We start from the raw sequence: 17,789 nt of genomic DNA on the forward strand, positions 1-17,789 counted from the left end.
CGCAAATGCTACTTAAACTCGGACACTTTTGGCAGGTTCAGTATACTTATCAGCTAGCTAACTGTAAAAATCCTCTTTGGTTCTCTCACACAAGAGGAAAGGTCGTCTTGGAAAGGCGCACGCACCTTGACGGTCAAAGAGGCGATTTGTATCAAATGTGAGGTTGGCGACCTCCAGTGGACAAAAATAATATTTTCACCTCATATGCAACGCTTGGTGTTATGCAAAAAGCTTAAAAAAAGAAATATTAGCTGAGCCGCTTATCCTTACAAGGAAATGAATATACTTAATTATTATAACTATAACTAACCTTATTAACATGGATAACTTGAAATTCATTAACAAAAATATTTTTTTTTAAAATGTGCAACTTCCTGATTCTTAGACGATTAAATAAAAAAACAAACGAACAATTTTATTCTTTTTCTCTTCTGAAAAATAAAACGGTATTTTTTTTTAATTACGACGATGTTGCAATAGAATTCCAATTCATATTTGAAAATCGGAATATCACCAAAACGTCCACTATGACTCTCTGTCAAATTAAAAAAAAAAAAAAAAAGCACAGCTTTATGATGTTTAAAAAAAAATGAACAACAGACTTAAAAAAATCTCAGTTTATTTTTCTTGCAAAAATTCAGCTTTACTCTCAAAACTTACAGGACCAACTTTACGATTGCCATAACAAAATTGGTTTTCACAAAAAATGAAAAAAAAAAAAATACAACTTAACTGTCAGACTTTCAAAGTCAAACTCTGTCAATTCACCGGATGGCCGTCGGTGAAAGTCCGACACGCCGAATGTTGCGGCTTGTGGACGCACTGCAGGATGGTCAGAATGCTGCGGACGCATTTTCGCCGAGTTAGGCCGGGAAAATCGGAGTCGTGCGCGCGTGTCTCTGGCTTACCGGTTGTTGTCTGAGCAGGTCCAGCGGAATCCTCTTGTCTGCAGGATGTGGATCAACTCGGCAATGGAGCCGCCGCCGCCGCAGGATTCTCTGCGGACGGAAAACCACAAGAAAAGTCCTCAATCCTGGAACTTGGTGTTCCACATTTGGAATGGAGGTTCACTTCCTCTCTTGGCCATTCTTTGCAGAGGATAAGGAATATACGCCGCTATTCCGGCTTCTACACGTGTTGTGTTTTGTCTTCACAAAGTGGACACGCGTCATTGCTTGTCAGAAGAAATCATTTTGTTGAATTTGCTCACATAAAGGGGCCATCCAGATTGGTCACCACTTTGATGTTAACGTAGTGGACCCTCTGCGGATTCAGACTGTCCAGCTCCACACTTCCGAACATGCTGCAAGACGGGCAAAAGAAGAAGAAGAAGAATTAGTCCCACTCAAGTTTGAAGAGAGTTGAAAGCAAGGCCGGACCTGTTCCTGTTGAAGGCCTTCTCAATGGAGCCGTTGAGCAGCACAGTCACGTTGCCGCACGCCGTCTCTGCAAACTGACAAACAAAAACCACAAGAAAAACACAACAAAGATTCTTAGGAAAAAAAACAAGACAAGAAATGATTTCAACTCTTTCTATGAAAAAAAAAAAGAAGCCGTGAGGAAGCGCAACTGTTCTCACAACATTTCGCCCTCGTCCTCCTCTTGGAAAATTCTAAGAAAAAAAATCTTGGAAAAAAGTATGACTTGATTTACGTAAGGCTTTTTATGGCGGTATCATTGGGAGATTATTTGCTCCAAAAGTAAAACTTCATAAAGAAAAAAGTGGTTCTTTTTGTTGCAAAAATGATGTCATTTAATTACCAATCTTAAAAAAAAAAAATTCACAAGATTAAAACTTTTGGGAAAGAAAAAAATCATGCTCTGAAATTGTGAATATCTTTTTGAAAAATTTTCTTGTAAAAATGACTTAATTTTTTTTTTCCTAAGACATCGCTCATTTTTCAAGATTACCGATCGAAAGGAAAATAATTCTCCCAAAAGTTGGATTTAAGATGTCGAGACATTTTTTTGTTATTGTCAATGTCATGCTCATTGAGGCAAAACTCACATTTTTGGACGCTTGCCTCCACAAGGAATGCACGGGATGATGTAAACACGCCGACCACTCGGGACACGATCCGAAATCGAAATCTGAAAAGACGGACGATGAGACGGACGGTCTCGGATTGGCGGCGTGACGACGGCGTGACAGGAAGTGACGAACCCGAGTCTTCCTGTTGGCCGCACCAGATGAGGTCGTTGAACATGTAGCCCGCCAGCGTGTCCTCCAGCGTCCACATGTGACGCGCCACCGCCGCGTAGTCTTGAATCAGCGTCCTCGTTTTGCTCCACAACAGGAACTGATCAAAAACAGAACCGTTGATATATTTTATTTTACTCCCATTCCCAGGGAGCAAAATTTTGATGTTTGAGTTATTTAAGTAATATTTGCGGGGAAAAAGTTCTGAGCCCTCCTGGGAATCATTGGCCATGCGTGCTTCAAGATGGCACCAAAGCACCACTTTTGTCTCGATGAAACTCCTCAATACATTTTGACACACTGTCGTTCGTTGGCAGTTAGGGGCCACAAAATGCTGCCAATCGGCCACAAGGTGGTAAAAAACGTCAGTATCGGTCCTCTTCAGCAGGATGGTGGCAAGCACTACTTTTGTCTAAATAAAAAACAATCCCCAACTCAGTTCAACATAATTCACTGACACAACTGGCCAGAAGATGAAGCCCTACTTTTGTCCGAATGAAGCTTTTCAACTTACTTCAAAATAGTTCCTTGGTGCCAAGAGGCCACAAAATGCCAGTAAAGCGCTACTTTTGCCTAAGTGAACCTCCTTAACTCACTTCAACATTTCCGTCCCCCCCATCGCGACTGAAAAAACAAAAACCCAAAACAAGCCAAAGTGAGAAATCATCTGATATCAAATTCAGGGAAAAGTCTGAACACTCAAGTCAAGGACAAATGATCTTGAATGTTTGTCTTGTGTTCGTTGCCAGTGGATACAGAATTCTGTGGGTTACCCGGTCGCAGGCGGCCGCCGTTTCCGGCATGGCTCGGAACATGCGACGGTAGTGTTCGGCGGTCACGTGACACGAGGCCTGCCGCAGTACCGCCTCCTCGAACCCTCGCCAGATCTCCTCGCAGTCCGACCTGCGCGCGCACACGCACGCAATCATCACGACAATAACCACGAAAATGGAAGTAAAAAAAAAAAGACGACACAATTGGCTAATTTTCTGGAACGGTTTCTGTGCAGGTTACCTGATGTCGGGGTTGACGAGTGTGACGTAATTGAAGCACCTGCCCATCACGATGTGTTTAATGTTGGGCGTGGTGCCCAAATGGGCTCGCAGTGCCGCCGTGCACATGCAAAGTACCAACAAACCTGCGAAACAAAACAAGGATGAAGAGAAAAAGCGGCAGAAATCGGCCAATTATTTTGTGGGAGTGGAATGTCATTATCTAGGACTTATTTTGTAATTTGTTAATAAGTACATTTCCCATGATTTCAGGCTATAATTCAAAAGACATGATCTGCTTTTTCTTCTCACACTCTCATTACAAAATCCAACTTTTGGCAAAATAGCTCCGCACAAAAAAAGCTAATCAAGGTAGAATTTGTTTTGCAGTAGAAATGTGGAAATAAAATGTTTTTATTCTATTAACAGTAGAACTTACATACAGCCACGCTGGTTCTGAAGTACGTCTCCATGGTAACCCTCTCCTTTGCCCACCGAGAGATCGCTTGAGACGGCGTCGCTTCACACCAACCACCAAAGATGATCCGTTTCGCAAAGAAGCCAAAACACAACAAGTCAAGTGACGCCAAGCCTTTGCCTGCCTCCCTACTTTGAGGGCAGGCTAATTCGTTGAGGACAACCACGTGCTCTCCATTATTATGCCTCCACTTGATGATGCTCAGCGCGGTTTGCGTGCTCCCAAAAAGCGTTGCCGCTTGCCTGTGCCCTGTGAGCAGGACAGATGTTTTCCGCCAAGGCCCTGCTTGCATGTTGGGCCTCCGCATGACTCCTATTAGGGTGGCATGACCAATTTCCTGACACAACGCCTGGGCTGTTTGTTTGCGAGGAGGCATGTCAGTTCGACGAGCAAGAGAATATTTAATTGCCGTTATTGGACGAGATAACCTTTCATACTGTTTGTCACCGAAAGAGACAGAAGCATTCAAAAGAGAAAACAAAAGTTATTTTGTGCAATCCCAGGGTGTGCATTAGCACTGCTTAGAATATAGCGTCTAAATCCAAATGGGGAACTTTATGTAATTCAGTGTTTGATTTTGTCAATTGCGCTGCTCAAATACATGAACATAACCATTCGTTGCTTTCTCTAGCCACTAGGTGGCAGCATTGTTCATCCGTGCTCAGGGTGCCTCGGGCTCATATTGAGTCCAATTTTCATATTAGTATTTGAAGACATGCTCTTGGAACTGTCACTAAGATCGCTCTGGTCAATGAATTGGCAGAATCGAAACCACGTGACACAAACTGACCAAGCACAGCATCTCCGAGTGACTCGTCGTTTTTCAATAACTGTAATTATTCTCTGACTTTTAAAGTCTTCAGCGTCCGTTATGTCCCTCATCTAACCCTTTAGCTGTCTACGAGTAGTAATGATTAATGCCGATTTTATGATCGTTGATAGCATTCTAGCCAATGCGAATGCTGAATGGAATCACGTGATGCGAACTCGGCTGGCCAATCGGAGCACGCACAGGGCCGAACGCGGAAGCTTGCCGAGTGTCCGAGCCAAATGACTTTTAATCTCATTTTATACTTCCAATTTCCACTTTGAGCGTCATCCTAAACTAGAGAAACGAGGGGCGAGGTGTGACCAGGTTCATTAAAGATAGCCCGCTAAACACTCCACCCTTCACTTCGCCGACGTTTCCGCCAAGCTTACGTGAGGCTTTTTTAAGCATCCCCGCAGGCATCGTGTTAAAGTCTAACCACTCACTCGCCCGACAGGTTTGTCAGGTCTGATATGATATTGGATATTTTCTTAACCGCACCGCTTGTGTCACGTTTTTCCGATCGCAGCTCATCGTCGCGTGACGCTGATGGCTACAGTTTGCATTTTTTGTCTTTCAGGCGGATTTGCATCGTTTACAATGTCAGCGATGAGTGACCCTTGGCACGAGTGCATGGAGCACTGTGTGGAGGTGGCCAAACAAGCTGGCAAGGTTAGTTTATGACATATAGAAATTTGGTTAAAACAACTGGCATCTAGAAAGCATCTGGTTTTGGCTTGAAAATTGCTGCTGGTTTAGTAGAAGCGCCCTTGTGGCAGATTTCTACTTTCTGGTCCTCTATTTGCCACCTTTACATTTATTATTCTGTATAATGCACAATTATTTTTAGGGCCTGAACACCATGTGGTCTGAAGTTCATCTTGCTATTCGCTATAGAACTTCCGCTGTGTTGGTCCCCCACCAGGTGATCCGTGAGGCGCTCCAGGGCGACATCGCCGTCATGCACAAGAGCTCACAAGTGGACCTTGTAACCGAGACGGACCAGCGAGTGGAGCGCCTCATCATATCTTCCATCAAGGCAACAGGTGCGCAAGTTCGACGTCTCCCGTCTGATTAAAAAATTGTCAATGTCCTGTTTGGGATGGGGATGGAACACGCTTTTTAAACATCATTGATTCATTGACAAAATAATCAACAGATGCATCGGCAATTGAAATAATGGTTAGATGCGGCAATTGTTTCAACTGGCTGTGGAATATCCCCCCAAAATGCAGATGACTCACAATGTCGTTTGTGTTGAAGCTTCATAGGCGAGGAGTCGGTGGCGGCGGGCGCCCCCAACGTCCTCACCGATGCCCCCACTTGGATCATCGACCCCATTGACGTCACCACCAACTTTGTGCACAGGTTGCTTGCTCTACTTTTGTCTTTAAATTGGACGAGGAATTTTTGTGTGTGAGTTTCAACCCAAAGGGAGGCCTGTGAAACGGGGGCGTTATGTTTTCTGTTTTTAGGTTTCCTTTTGTGTCGGTGTCCATCGGCTTCACAATCAAGAAAGAGGTAGGCCGAGCTGCTTGTTGACGCTCCGCAATGCCTTGGCGTCTTTTTCTTTGGCTCGTCTCGATAACGGCCACTTTCATCCGTGACGTCGCCGTCGTCAGATCGAGTTCGGCGTGGTGTACAGTTGCATCGAGGACAAAATGTACACGGCGCGCAAAGGCCAGGGCGCCTTCTGCAACGGCCTTCCCATCAAGGTCTCGGGCCAGGAAGGTGAGGAAGGGCCGTTTGGACGGCTGCGTTAGCGCTTGTAGCCAGCAGGGGGCGCCCACATCTCAGCTGCCAGCCTCACCTGCTCTCTCTTGTGCACTTGTGGCAGATCTCAGCCTCTGCCTGGTGCTGACCGAGGTGTCCTTTAAAACGGATGCGCAGCGTTTCGACACCATGATGGACAACCTCAGGAGCATCCTCACTATCCCTGTTCACGGGTAATCAACTTTTGTTTCATGCCATCTAGAATAAGGATTGCGCACCCCCCCCCCCCCCAAAAAAAAAAAATCACATCAAATCACTCAATTGGTTTGTACGTCACATCGGGGAAAATGTGAAGAATTGCCTCACGAAGAAAATTGAAACCGCTTTAAAGTGCCAAGTGGAATTTGCAAGGTGGTGACTGAAATTGTGCCTTTTGCACCCTCAGCATCCGCTCGCCGGGCAGCGCCGCCATCAACATGTGCCTGGTGGCCAGCGGCGCGGCCGACGCTTACTACCACCTGGGCATCCACTGCTGGGACATGGCCGGCGGCGCCGTCGTGCTCACGGAGGCCGGCGGAGTCATCGTGGACGTTTCAGGTGAGCCGTCGTCGTACTTTTGGCCCGCCGCCGTTTGCATCCAGAGTCGACCGTGTCGTCTTTTGATTCAAAATAAATGCGAGGCAAGGTAAGAGTCGGCAAAGGGAATTTCTCAAGACAGGAAGTTGGAATGTGTTGAAAGCTTTGAGCGATGGTTGCTGACATTTTTACATCCTGTGCTGTTGCGCAACATTCTCAGACCATATCAGCAGCGTAACGCGCACCTTTTTACCGTACGGATGTCGGCGTAGATTCAACAAGGTGTCGTCATCTCTTCTAAATTTTCCATTTTCAACATGAAATGTTGGCTGGTGATGTTTAAGCTGCGGCTGCAATCTGTTACACTTTATTGAGAATGTTCTGTCATACATTGACGTTTCTCTGAAAATCAAACTCCCCTAAATTGCAAAAATATGACATCAAAAAAATAAAATCACAACTTTTCCACAAATATTTTTTTTTATTGAAAAAAGTTAAGACTAAAAATGTTTCGTCTGACGTGATTAAAAAAAAACAACACTTTCTTTTTCCGTTTCAGGATGACTTTTATAACCGGTAATTTCCCAAATTTAGTCTTTCTTCCCCGCATAAATTTTGCAATTTATCTTGAGTGCGGACAAGTATCAAAAGAACATTTTCCAGTAGCATTGATACTTCCTGCCACAAAATTAGTCACACTCGCAGGATCAAGTGAGCTGCTATTAGGAAGACAATGTCCTTTTTTTTTTTTTTTTTAAACCATCTTCAATCTGTCTTTCCTTAAGCGTATGCGTCACAGACGCTGTCAACCACGTGCGCCGTAGCCCGTCAAGCCTGGCGCCTTATTCAAATTTGAACTCAAACGCCATCGGTGGATTTCAAAGACGCCTCGTCGTGCGTCACCCGACGGCGCCGAGGCCAAACATGCGAGGCGGCCACGCGCGGGACACGAGTAACTTGAGCGCGCCACCCCCGCCAACCGAAGCGGCTGACGCTGTGCATCCTGTGGTCTTGTGTCGCCCAGGTGGGCCCTTTGATCTGATGTCCCGCCGGCTGATCGCGGCCGAACGCCTCGTCAGACACATCACAGAGTTCCACGTTGGCCGAGACGACGCATGTAGCTCGTAAAAAAAAAAAGTGATTAGAAAAACGACTGAAAAAGAAAGCTCGCTTACTGGCGCCTAACGCCGCAAATTCGTCAAGGGGAGTGCGTAAAAACTCCCTCCAACTCATGGCCTAATTGGCTGGATTTGCGAGCAGACGTCTTCCTGCGTGTGATTCGGTGTGACGGAATGTAGCCAATCAAGAAGCCACCTGACTGACGAACGAGGGAGCGGCGGCAAATAAAAACAAAAATCCCTTCTCGGACAAAAATGATCTTGACACCAGCTGTTATCTTTATTTGAAAACTTTCCATGGTTTTATTTCTTAAAGTGGGGATTTTCTGTTCCAATGAGAAAAAAAATCCCCCCTGCCCGAGTGATGTTTTCTCTCTTGTTTCCCGGCCGTCTCGCTTGGGGTCAGATGTCGTTTGATAAGGCCAACATGCCGTTGAGGTTTCCAGCTTGTTGGTGACACAAAACGACTTTGTGTTTGGCGGTCTGTGTTGAGATTATCGGAGCAGATTTATTGATGGCTTGCTTTATTTTGTGCATCTTTGTGTTGAGAACAGATAAAGAGGCTTTTGACGGTTTGAAAAATCGGTGCACGGTCGCACATGTCGCAAATGCCAAAAAAACGCCACCGCTGCGTTGATGTCACGCGGACACTGACCACTCAAAAATTCGGATCTTTTTGCTTAGCCACGCAGCTGTTTTTTTTTTTGTTTTGTTTTTTTTTTAAAAATAAAATACACTTTTGAACAAATTCAAGGAAAAAGAAGGTCAAAGTCGCATTTGTGCATTTTTCTGTATGGTCAACCCTTCCTTGCGGCGACGACAAACTTTCGACACAGTCCCAAAGAGGAAGAAGTCGGTGCCAAATCCGTATTGCTTAAAGGCGGCGTATTAAGCAATTTTTTTTTTCTTCACAATTTTAAACAGTTCCCAGATGTCCTAATCAAACCTCTCCACATTCTTCTGTTGAGACACACAAAAGGAACTCTTCAAATCGCTTCGTTTTGGCTTTTATGCGATTCTGTCGCAAGGCGAATGCAAATGAGGGGGGCGGAGCTAAGGCATTGCCGGAAGCAAAAGCGACCGTCTACTCTTCACGCCACGATAAAATCTCATCCAATCTGTGAATGAATTGCATGTCCTCCTTGATTGCATTTTCAACCAGGGAGGCAGCACTTCATCACCCAGCTGCCGAATTACACTTTGAAAAAGAAACAACAGTGGACAACAATCGAGTGGCTCATTTGCATATTCGCTAACGCTTTTGCGTTGGCCCAGCCTTCAATATTCTTTCTTGCTGGGGCCTCCATGATGTCAAAGAGCTGACTAGTCCCAATTCAGTATCATTCCAAACGTCTCGTTAACGCAATCCTCTTGACAAAAAGATGCGCTGGGTTGTGAAAGTTCACATTTGATTGACTGGAGAGTTCCTTTGAAGCGATGGCGGAGGCGTGAGCGAACACTTGAGCCCGAGCCGGCGTCAGTCATGAGGTTGTCAGATGGCTGCGGCGAGGGGCGGCAGGGTACGCAATGGTCACATTGTTGGCGGGCGCACGTCATCGTCTCGTGATGCGTGTCACTGGCGACTTTCATGCGAGGCCCACGTGGCGCAAGAGAGACTCCAACATACGTCGGCGGCGGCGTCATCAGCGGTCCTGTCGTCATTGCGGCATGACTGGACTTGATTTTTTTTTTCTTCTAAAAAAATATAGTGAGGCTGAATTCTTTTGTTAAAATGAACTTTGTCATTGGAGTCAAGTTACTAAACGTCGCGCGTGTGCTTTGATGTCACCCGTTTTTTGACTGCCGCCGTTCCCTCGTCGGCGGAATTTTGGCGTGAAACATGAATTTATGATATGGCGTCACAAATAAAATCATACTTTTTGTGATCTTGCTCGAAATAAGCAGAAAGACAATACCTCCAAGCGTGCAACGAACGCCTCGCTGAACGCCCCCCCCCCCCCTCGTTTCTGTTATTTGCTCTCCTTGTTGCTACACGTCTCGTGTGGCAATCGGGAGGCCAATCGTTGTTCCGAGTTGGATGCAGTCGGGAGGGGAGCGGACAAAGAAAAAAAAGAAAAGCCCCCAGGCTGTGTGCTCTTCAACATTCTCGCGTGCAAATGCGCCAAATAATCAAACAAATTCAAGCGGGCTGTTTGCTTGAAATATGAGCTCGCAACTTATAGCGACGTAGCAAAGCCGACTGCCCAGGCGCTGCTTGAAAGCGACGCAAACTGCTGCAAATGATTTTTCAGCAATTCTTTTCCCACAAGAAATGTCTTTTTTTTTTTTTTTTGTCGCTTGTTTAAGGTCAACTCTTCCTGCAAGTTGCAATTTCTTCCACTGCCCGTTTAGGCAGCAAGCTTTGCCTTGCTTTTGTCTTTTCGAGGCGTGGCGACGACACCACTTCTCTGTGATTTTTTTTAATGATGACAAATTAGCCAGTTGTCTCCTAACTGTCGACGGCGATTCACTGGCAGGATGAATGCATTTTTTTTTTTAGCATGAAATTAGTAAAGCTAATGAGCTCAAATGGGCTCGTTGTCAAGGTAAACTTGATAACCTCCCCGACCAGTCGCGTCATCGACTGCCACATGATCTTCTGTTGTCGACACGAGCTTCTTCCACAGAGCACGAATCCTATTGAAAGTATATATTGGCTTACGTAACGGCGGGAACGTGACACTCGCGATTACAAGGGCGTGTCTGCTCATTCTCGGCGCTTTTGCTGTGAGCGGACGTCGGCACGTTGCACGTTTCGCTCGGAAAAGTCTCATTGCGAGCCGCTGCTGTGAGTGCTCCACGTGCAATCATTGATTGATGAATCCACCACTATTTTAGAAATTCATTCATCATTTTGAGAGCTAGCTTAACTTAACTTAAATTGAATCAAAATAAAGTATTTGCAGACTTTTGCTTTTATTTTGGAAATTAACTTTTTTAAAAATATTCGGACGTGTCGTGGAACAAACCAGGAACGGAATCACGAACAATTTGTTTGTGCGTTTTCTCCATTTAAATCCAAGGATAGAAATCCGGAAATGATTTTTTTTTCTTTTGAATCTAATTCATTGATTAATCAAAAATATCAACAAATTTTCCCAGACGAGCCGCTCCCTTTTCAAGATCAAATTTTTTACAGACTCGACTAATAAATAAACCGGAAGCACTGCAATCATCAAACATCATAAAAAAAAATGCTCACTCAACATGCTAATGTAACCGAACGGTTAATGTGCTTTGCTAAATTGTCGTAATGAAAAAAAATCAAATAAAATGAAATATGCTAAATGAGCTTAACGGCGTAGAACCGAAAATCTGCCAATCAAAAGCAACATTTTATTGCTTGTTCCCGCGCGTCCGCCAGGAAGCGCGCCCCATTGTTCTACTTCCAGTTGACATGGCAACATCTCGAATGTCCCACGTGTGTGCTTAAATGGCAGGAACTTTATTTAGTGCCGCTTGCCGTTTTTCAAATGTGAGGTGTCGCCCACATTGGTGAGATAGCGCACATACTTTGATGACAGTGGCGAATGCTTTTAAGACGACGGGGCGGGACAATCGAGTGCCGCGTGTGAAACGCACGAAACAGTGACAGGAAGAGGACGCCACTTTGACGACGACTTTTGGTTAGTTCAACTCCAAATGGAGTTTTTTTTTTTTTTTTTTCCAAAGTCCTCCGTGACGAAGCAATTGGTCGTCTTCGTCAAATCGATCAAACGCTTCCTTCCGCCCGTCATGATTTTTGCCCTTTTGGAATTTTACATGTCCCATGGGAAATTTCGCTGACAAAATGCTTGATGCGTTTTATTTTATTTTATTCCCCTCCTCCCCCTCTCGGCCCTTTATGAATGTTTCAAACCTTTTTCAAGTGACTGACTTTGTACACCAAGAAATCTTCAAAGAAAGGAACGATTGCTTCTTCCTGACAATCAAGTTGAATTGCGGGCCCGTTTTCAGACGTCACATAAAAACGGCTCTTGTTAGACGACTCGTGTTCTTCATCTACTGTACGAGGACGAGGACGCAAAGTAACGTGACTTTTCTTCTTCTATTGTTTCAAAATCGTCGCCTTTAATCGATGTTTCACGCTGCCTTGTAAAACGGCTGGACATGGGCCAGCGACCACTGGAATGCCTTTTTTTTTTTTTTTCTCTCAACACAATGAAGTTTAACCACGCTATGCTGACCTTGAATTAAATTGGGTATACAATGGGCTGTTTGTTTGCGACTTTGAGCTCCTCCTATCTGGGGTTGCCAGAGCAAGTTACTTTTGGGATTTGTTTACCGCAATATGCACACCGGACGTCCGTGCTGACACCACCCAACCATTTATTCCGAATTTGGGACAGCAGTTAGCCAAACGGCGCTAATGTTGAACAGCGTTTGCCCCTTTTGCATGTACAATAGTCTGTTTGCATGCATGAAGGCGTGAAAGCACGAAATATCCAGAAGCGTCCAAAAAATGGTCAATTAACAAAAAAAAAAAAATTAAAAATGTTAACCTAGCCTAGCCGTTAAAATAGTCGCTTAAGCTATCGAATTCGAAATCATCAACGCACATTTTTCATGAATCATCCGCAGCTGTTAAGATCGCTTGCTACGGTGTGACAAAAACGTGCTAAAAATAACCCACAGTTCAAATAGTGGACGAAGAAAAAAAAAAGTGTGTAAAAGTTGACAGTTTGCTAAGGTGTCGTTGCAAAACATCCGTAACGTCGTCGTTTAAGTCATTTGAACAGAATCTTTCCCTAAAAATTGTTAACGAGCTTAACGGCTCAAATCGATTGCAATGAGAACTTCGAAAGGAAATTTGCTCAAATTGCTCGCATAGAAGCTCGCATTCTCACGACGACGTCGTCTCGACCGAGTCGAGTTTCATTCGTGTGAACGACTGCAATTTGGACATCCGAGAGGCATGCAGCTGGCGGAGCCTTGCCAAAAATGCAACGCCACCCTATCATTAACCTTGTTCGCTAAATATGGCAAACTGTCTTCAAATTCGGCACTTTGTCCCCATTTGGGCCTCTCTGGCAGGAAAAAGGAAACTAAATTGGAAGCTTGTCCAAAAATGGAAGGAGCGCGTTCGCTCAGTCCTGCGTGGATGCCACCGCATCACGCAGCCTCCCGCCGGTAAATAATGCATCTAGTTTGTGCCGCCACGCCGGAGAAAAACGAGCCGACCTTGACCGACGGCTCGGCCTCAATTACAGCTGCGAATCCCGGGAGGCCGGCGTCCAAATCATCCGTCTTTGACGATCAATTATTCATGGCAGGACAACAAGACTGATGTATTTGTTTTGCTCGGCCTTTTACTTCGGTGGTTCCTGAAATCTTTCCCGTTCGCTCATTCGAGCCATCGTGAAAGATTTCTAGAAAGTTCTGCTGACGCTGGTGGAACTGGACGATGGGACTATGAATTCATATATAATGAACTCATTCACTATCAGCCAAGTAAAAAAAAAAAAATGGATCTTTGACGTCTTTAGCCGTCAATGGCAGTCAATGAGTTAAGGGCAACTGAAAAAGATTTTTTTTTTTTTAATTTTTTTTTTGGCATAACATCAAGTCATCTAAGCTTGCGGCCTTCAACATCTGCACACTTGCGTTCCAACATTTGGAATTGCGGCCAAATTAGCAGCGGAGCACGACGCCGTGCCCAACTGATGCCACTTGGTCGTTGCGTTCACTCCATTTAGTCTCGTGGCCTTTAACGAGATGGGCCGCAACATTTGCGCCTGTCGAGTCACCTGTGCCGCGCCACAATGTCACATTTGAAGTTGCCATGTGCAGACGGAAACATCCTTTCATGAAGCATCGCAATGACAACAACCCGTTGAAAGGCTCGGGCAGCTTTCATTTTCTTGCAAATTCATCTGCTTTCCATTTGATTTGAAAACTCCCGTGCAGATTGCGTCGCAAACCTGCCAAAACGTGCACACCAAGCCTGATGATTCACTGGAAAATTTTCCACTGGCTTACATTTAAATGTGGCATCGTGTTGTTGCATGTTGCCCTCAAGTGCGTGTTTTTTTTTTTTTTTTCTTTTGCGAGTGAGTGAGGCGGTGCTAGTACTTTTCCTACTTTGACAGCGCTACAGAACAACCCACCCTCCTATTAGGGCATTTTAACTTTGCTTTTGCATAAGACGCGACACCACAAGTCGGTCGGCCACGTCTCGTCGCACGCTCACATCACGTCTCAAGGTAAGGTGCTGCTTGTCGTTCTTGTTTGCCTTTCGCATCCGAGTCCAAAACGCCGGCAAAACTCTTGCAGATGTTATCCTGTCGCGTATTTGCCGGGCCACTCCAAAAGGAAGGCGGTTTGCCCCAGGATGTTCGTTACATAAGTCATTCTTCTGTGACACACGCTCCGCTCCAAAGACAGCGAAACCCCCGCCCGTTGGGCTTTCCTCTCGTACGGCGCTGTTGCTGCTTCGTCCGCTGCTTTTACACACCAAACAGAGTTGCTTTGTGTGTGTGTGTGTGTGTGTGTGTGTGCGTGTGTGCAGTGAAAGAAAATGCAGCAAGCATGCACAGACCCGTGGCAGAAGGCGTACGATTTTGCCGTGGAAGTGGCAAGGAAAGCTGGTAAGGTATGTTTGCACCTGCAAAAAAAAAAAAGAACTTTGTGAGGGCGGGGGCGGGGCAGGGTGGGGGGTGTTGGTTGGGTATGGGCTGCCACCGGAAGACTGAAAAGCTTTGCTGCTCTGATGTCATCACGTGGAGTTGCCCAAGTCAATGTTGTTCTGTGTGTGCGTGGAGGAAATCCGGAAAGCCGGCGAGCGCAAAATCAATGTGATGACCAAGAGCACCGACGTGGACCTCGTCACCAAGACGGACGAGGCGGTGGAGAAAATCATCATCGACTCGCTCAAAGAAGAGTTTGGACGCGATACTCACAGGTGACCCGTCCGTTCCGACGACGCTCCGATCGCTTCGACTATTCCGTTTGGACTTCTACAACTGTCGCGTCAGTGGCACGTTTTTTCCGACTTTACGGGCCGATACCGGCTCTATTTGAATTCATCGGGTACTCGCAGAGGATGCTGATATCAACCACCGATACCAAAGGCAAAAAATAAATAAATCTGGCGTCCTTTCTAGTCTTGATGCGTGAGTTGAAGTCAACTCACTTAAAACGACCGCATCCAATCCAACCATTTTGCAAATTTAAATGATGTGCATGAAAAAGTATTTGAACTCGGAGTACTTGGTGAGTACTCAAAGAGTGAATAGTCGTGCCGATATGAGTCTGAAGCCAAGTTCTCTCCAACATCCCTCTTCCAAATGCTACGACGGTGCTAGCGGTTCCATTTCGGCTGCAGTTGCAGCGCCTGTACGACTGCATTCCAACGGTGGGAAAACCATTCCGAGTGTGCTACAACTGTGACGTCTCTGCTTGGACTTGGACCGAAGTGTTTCGTTCCAACATTTCGGCCCGACCGGCTGCGGCGTGCCGTCCTGACTTGTGTGTTTGCGCCGCAGCTTCATCGGCGAGGAGTCGGTGGCGAAAGGCAAATCGTGCATCTTGACTGACAAACCTACGTGGATCATCGACCCGGTGGACGGAACCACCAACTTTGTCCATGGGTAAGACCTCGCCTTTGGACTTTCATTCATTTTTTTTTTTTTTTATTGTTTTAATTAATTAATCAATGAAAGAGGAATAAGCTCGCTTTTTTTTGTTATTGTATTCTGATCAATTTTGCGTTGGTGGAATGAAATGTGAAGATTTGATCCATTTTCATCCATTCGAGGCGGCCGCCATCTTGTGCAATATCGCCCCCTGCTGTTGAGCGTTATGAACGTCATTTCTGCTCTGGTACTTGCGTAGTGCACGTGACGTCACCAAGCCCAAGGAAACGAGCAGGTTGCTGACATGAAACTTTGAACAAGTTAACGCTTTTGAGATGATAAAAGTTTTTTTTTTTTTTTGTTCAGCTTTCGTTACTCGGTCCATGCTAATACAAATTGGCAACTTTTTGTGGGCAATGTTCGCAGGTTCCCATTTGTGGCCGTGTCTATCGCCTTTGCGGTCAAAAAGCAGGTAAGTCGGCACGGGAAAATTATCCCCTCGCGCTGGTTGTGCTCAAATAGTTCAAATTAATTTTTTTTTCCTGACAATGTTGCAGTTGGAGTTTGGTGTGGTGTATAGCTGCTTGGAGGACAAGATGTACAAAGCCAGAAGAGGCAAAGGCGCTTTCTGCAACGACGACCTCATCCGGGTGTCGGACGTGAAAGGTAACCCGCTGCCGGTGGTTTTTGGGAGTCCCCGCCTGCTAAACGTCCCCCCCCCCCCGCTGTCTCGCCAGACATCCACAACTCCATCATCATTTCCGAGCACGGCACCGACAGGAACCCCGAAAAGGTCACCAAGATCTTCTCCACCATGCAAAAGATCCTCCGCATCCCCGTGCACGGGTGAGTACGCCCTCACGTGCTACTCTGCTTGCAAATGGAAACGTTCCACCAACAACAAAAGGAAATGGAAAAATAATACACATTCAAAGTTATTTTCTTTTCTTTCCACTTCCTCAATGTTAATACGCGCGCCATATATGATCAGGACTTTCTTCCGGTTTATGTTTGATCAGAAAATGCTTAAGTTGGTGGAATTTGTATCATTTGTTTGCAGGTTTGCCTTTTTTAATTCTTAATTTTTACATATTTATAAAAAATGTCAGCGCCATTTTCATTCTTTTCACAAGTTAGTCTCTTCTGTTTTCTGATTGGCTACGTTTATTTTTATTTTTAAAAAATGACATTTTCTACTCTTATTTCTTGCCAATTTTACTTAATTTCACAATTATTAATTTTCATTGATTTTTTTAATTTTCTATTTTTTTTTTAAATTCAATTGATGTACTTTTTTAGATTGTTTCTTTGGAGTTCAAATGCTTGATTTAAATTTGGGATTTTTTTTCAACCTAAATTCATCATTACCAACAAACATTTGTGATTTTTTTTTTTCTTTCTACAATGACTGGCTAAAAATGTCCTCCCATTTCTGTGTTCGAGTGCCACGTGTTGCGTATCGTTCTCGTTCCGGCGCCACCTTTCATTGTCTCTTTGACACAAATGTTAACCGTTTGCCCGCAGGCTACGCGGCTCGGGAACAGCCGCCACCAACATGTGCCTGGTGGCGTGCGGGGCGGTGGAGGCCTTCTTCGAGATCGGGATCCACTGCTGGGACATTGCGGCGGGGGCGGTGATTGTGACTGAAGCCGGCGGAGTGCTGCTGGATGTAGACGGTGCGTGCGCTGGCGGCGGGCTGGGGGATGCTTTTTGCGACTCCACGAAGGTGTATTTTTGAAGAAAAAAAAAACTTGTTAGTAAAGATTTTTTTTGCTGGGCAAAATTTAGGGGGGCCATTTGACTTGATGTCCCGGAGGATGGTGTCGGCAAACAACAAGGTTATCGCTAAACGGATCATTGACGAAATTGAAATATTCCCCGTGGAGAGGGACGACGCCGATCCCTGCAAGAAGTGAGAGGGTCTTCGCTCACCTTGTTTTTCACGCACACACGCACAAGACCGTCTGCCTTGTCTTCTGTATTTTCCACAATAAAATGTCTATGCAACCAACACCCACAAGTGGCATCTTCTTCATCAAGAGAGAGGAAAAAAATATTTTTACATTTTTCAATGTCATTTAAAGGAAAAAGTGTTCATTACCGGGATAAAGTTGTAATATTTTCGGGAGAAACGTACTATTGCAAGGAAATGTGGTCAAGTCAAATGAAGAGATTTAAGAAAATAAAGTTGTAAAATCACATAAAATCATGAAATTGTAGACGAAAAGTAAAAAAAAACAAAAGTTGATTTCAACTGAATTCCTTTACTTTCATCACTGAACCGATTAAGTTTATTCTCTTAAGAAGATCACATTTTCAAAACGGATCCT

At 45.0% G+C, this 17,789-nt stretch overlaps 3 protein-coding genes across 4 annotated transcripts; 2 read left to right on the forward strand and 1 right to left on the reverse strand.

The window, feature by feature from the left end:
• Positions 1-608: 608 nt before the first annotated feature.
• Positions 609-4,337, reverse strand: LOC148318609 (ADP-ribosyl cyclase/cyclic ADP-ribose hydrolase 1). Its single transcript, XM_088282386.1, has 9 exons — positions 3,632-4,337; positions 3,215-3,338; positions 2,974-3,103; positions 2,165-2,300; positions 2,009-2,091; positions 1,380-1,453; positions 1,211-1,303; positions 909-998; positions 609-841 (listed from the first exon to the last, which is right to left on the reverse strand). Exons 1-9 carry the CDS (start codon positions 4,044-4,046, stop codon positions 760-762), a joined length of 1,227 nt encoding a protein of 408 aa, XP_088138512.1. The 5' UTR covers positions 4,047-4,337; the 3' UTR covers positions 609-759.
• Positions 3,828-13,635, forward strand: LOC148318610 (inositol monophosphatase 1-like). The gene is made up of 9 exons (XM_088282387.1): positions 3,828-4,944; positions 5,059-5,150; positions 5,404-5,528; positions 5,742-5,846; positions 5,954-5,999; positions 6,101-6,209; positions 6,316-6,424; positions 6,637-6,788; positions 7,792-13,635. Exons 2-9 carry the CDS (start codon positions 5,079-5,081, stop codon positions 7,893-7,895), a joined length of 822 nt encoding a protein of 273 aa, XP_088138513.1. The 5' UTR covers positions 3,828-4,944; positions 5,059-5,078; the 3' UTR covers positions 7,896-13,635.
• Positions 13,636-13,891: 256 nt separating this feature from the next.
• LOC148318611 (inositol monophosphatase 1-like) lies at positions 13,892-17,470 on the forward strand. Of its 2 annotated transcripts, none has more exons than XM_088282406.1 (9): positions 13,892-14,088; positions 14,394-14,472; positions 14,647-14,786; positions 15,370-15,474; positions 15,886-15,931; positions 16,017-16,125; positions 16,197-16,305; positions 16,984-17,135; positions 17,248-17,470. In XM_088282406.1, the coding sequence occupies exons 3-9, from the start codon at positions 14,683-14,685 to the stop codon at positions 17,373-17,375; spliced, it is 753 nt and encodes a 250-aa protein (XP_088138532.1). In that variant the 5' UTR covers positions 13,892-14,088; positions 14,394-14,472; positions 14,647-14,682; the 3' UTR covers positions 17,376-17,470. The 2 variants fall into 2 exon arrangements, with proteins under 2 accessions (XP_088138532.1, XP_088138531.1); XM_088282405.1 differs by having other exon boundaries at positions 13,897-14,088; positions 14,394-14,477.
• Positions 17,471-17,789: the final 319 nt, after the last annotated feature.

This window comes from Idiotropiscis lumnitzeri, chromosome 19 (assembly GCF_059441095.1).
Source record: "Idiotropiscis lumnitzeri isolate Australia: NSW breed Sydney's pygmy pipehorse chromosome 19, RoL_Ilum_1.0, whole genome shotgun sequence".
NCBI lineage: Eukaryota > Metazoa > Chordata > Actinopteri > Syngnathiformes > Syngnathidae > Idiotropiscis > Idiotropiscis lumnitzeri.

Coding starts and splice junctions, on each gene's coding strand:
- LOC148318609 (XM_088282386.1), bottom strand. CDS start 4,046: ATGCCTCCTCGCAAACAAACAGCCCAGGCGTTGTGTCAGGAAATTGGT. Junction 3,339..3,631: donor CAGAACCAGCGTGGCTGTAT/GTAAGTTCTACT, acceptor TTTGTTTCGCAG/GTTTGTTGGTACTTTGCATG. Junction 2,092..2,164: donor CGGCCAACAGGAAGACTCGG/GTTCGTCACTTC, acceptor CCGTCTTTTCAG/ATTTCGATTTCGGATCGTGT.
- LOC148318610 (XM_088282387.1), top strand. CDS start 5,079: ATGTCAGCGATGAGTGACCCTTGGCACGAGTGCATGGAGCACTGTGTG. Junction 5,847..5,953: donor ACCACCAACTTTGTGCACAG/GTTGCTTGCTCT, acceptor TTCTGTTTTTAG/GTTTCCTTTTGTGTCGGTGT. Junction 6,000..6,100: donor GCTTCACAATCAAGAAAGAG/GTAGGCCGAGCT, acceptor CGCCGTCGTCAG/ATCGAGTTCGGCGTGGTGTA.
- LOC148318611 (XM_088282405.1), top strand. CDS start 14,403: ATGCAGCAAGCATGCACAGACCCGTGGCAGAAGGCGTACGATTTTGCC. Junction 15,932..16,016: donor CCTTTGCGGTCAAAAAGCAG/GTAAGTCGGCAC, acceptor ACAATGTTGCAG/TTGGAGTTTGGTGTGGTGTA. Junction 17,136..17,247: donor AGTGCTGCTGGATGTAGACG/GTGCGTGCGCTG, acceptor GGCAAAATTTAG/GGGGGCCATTTGACTTGATG.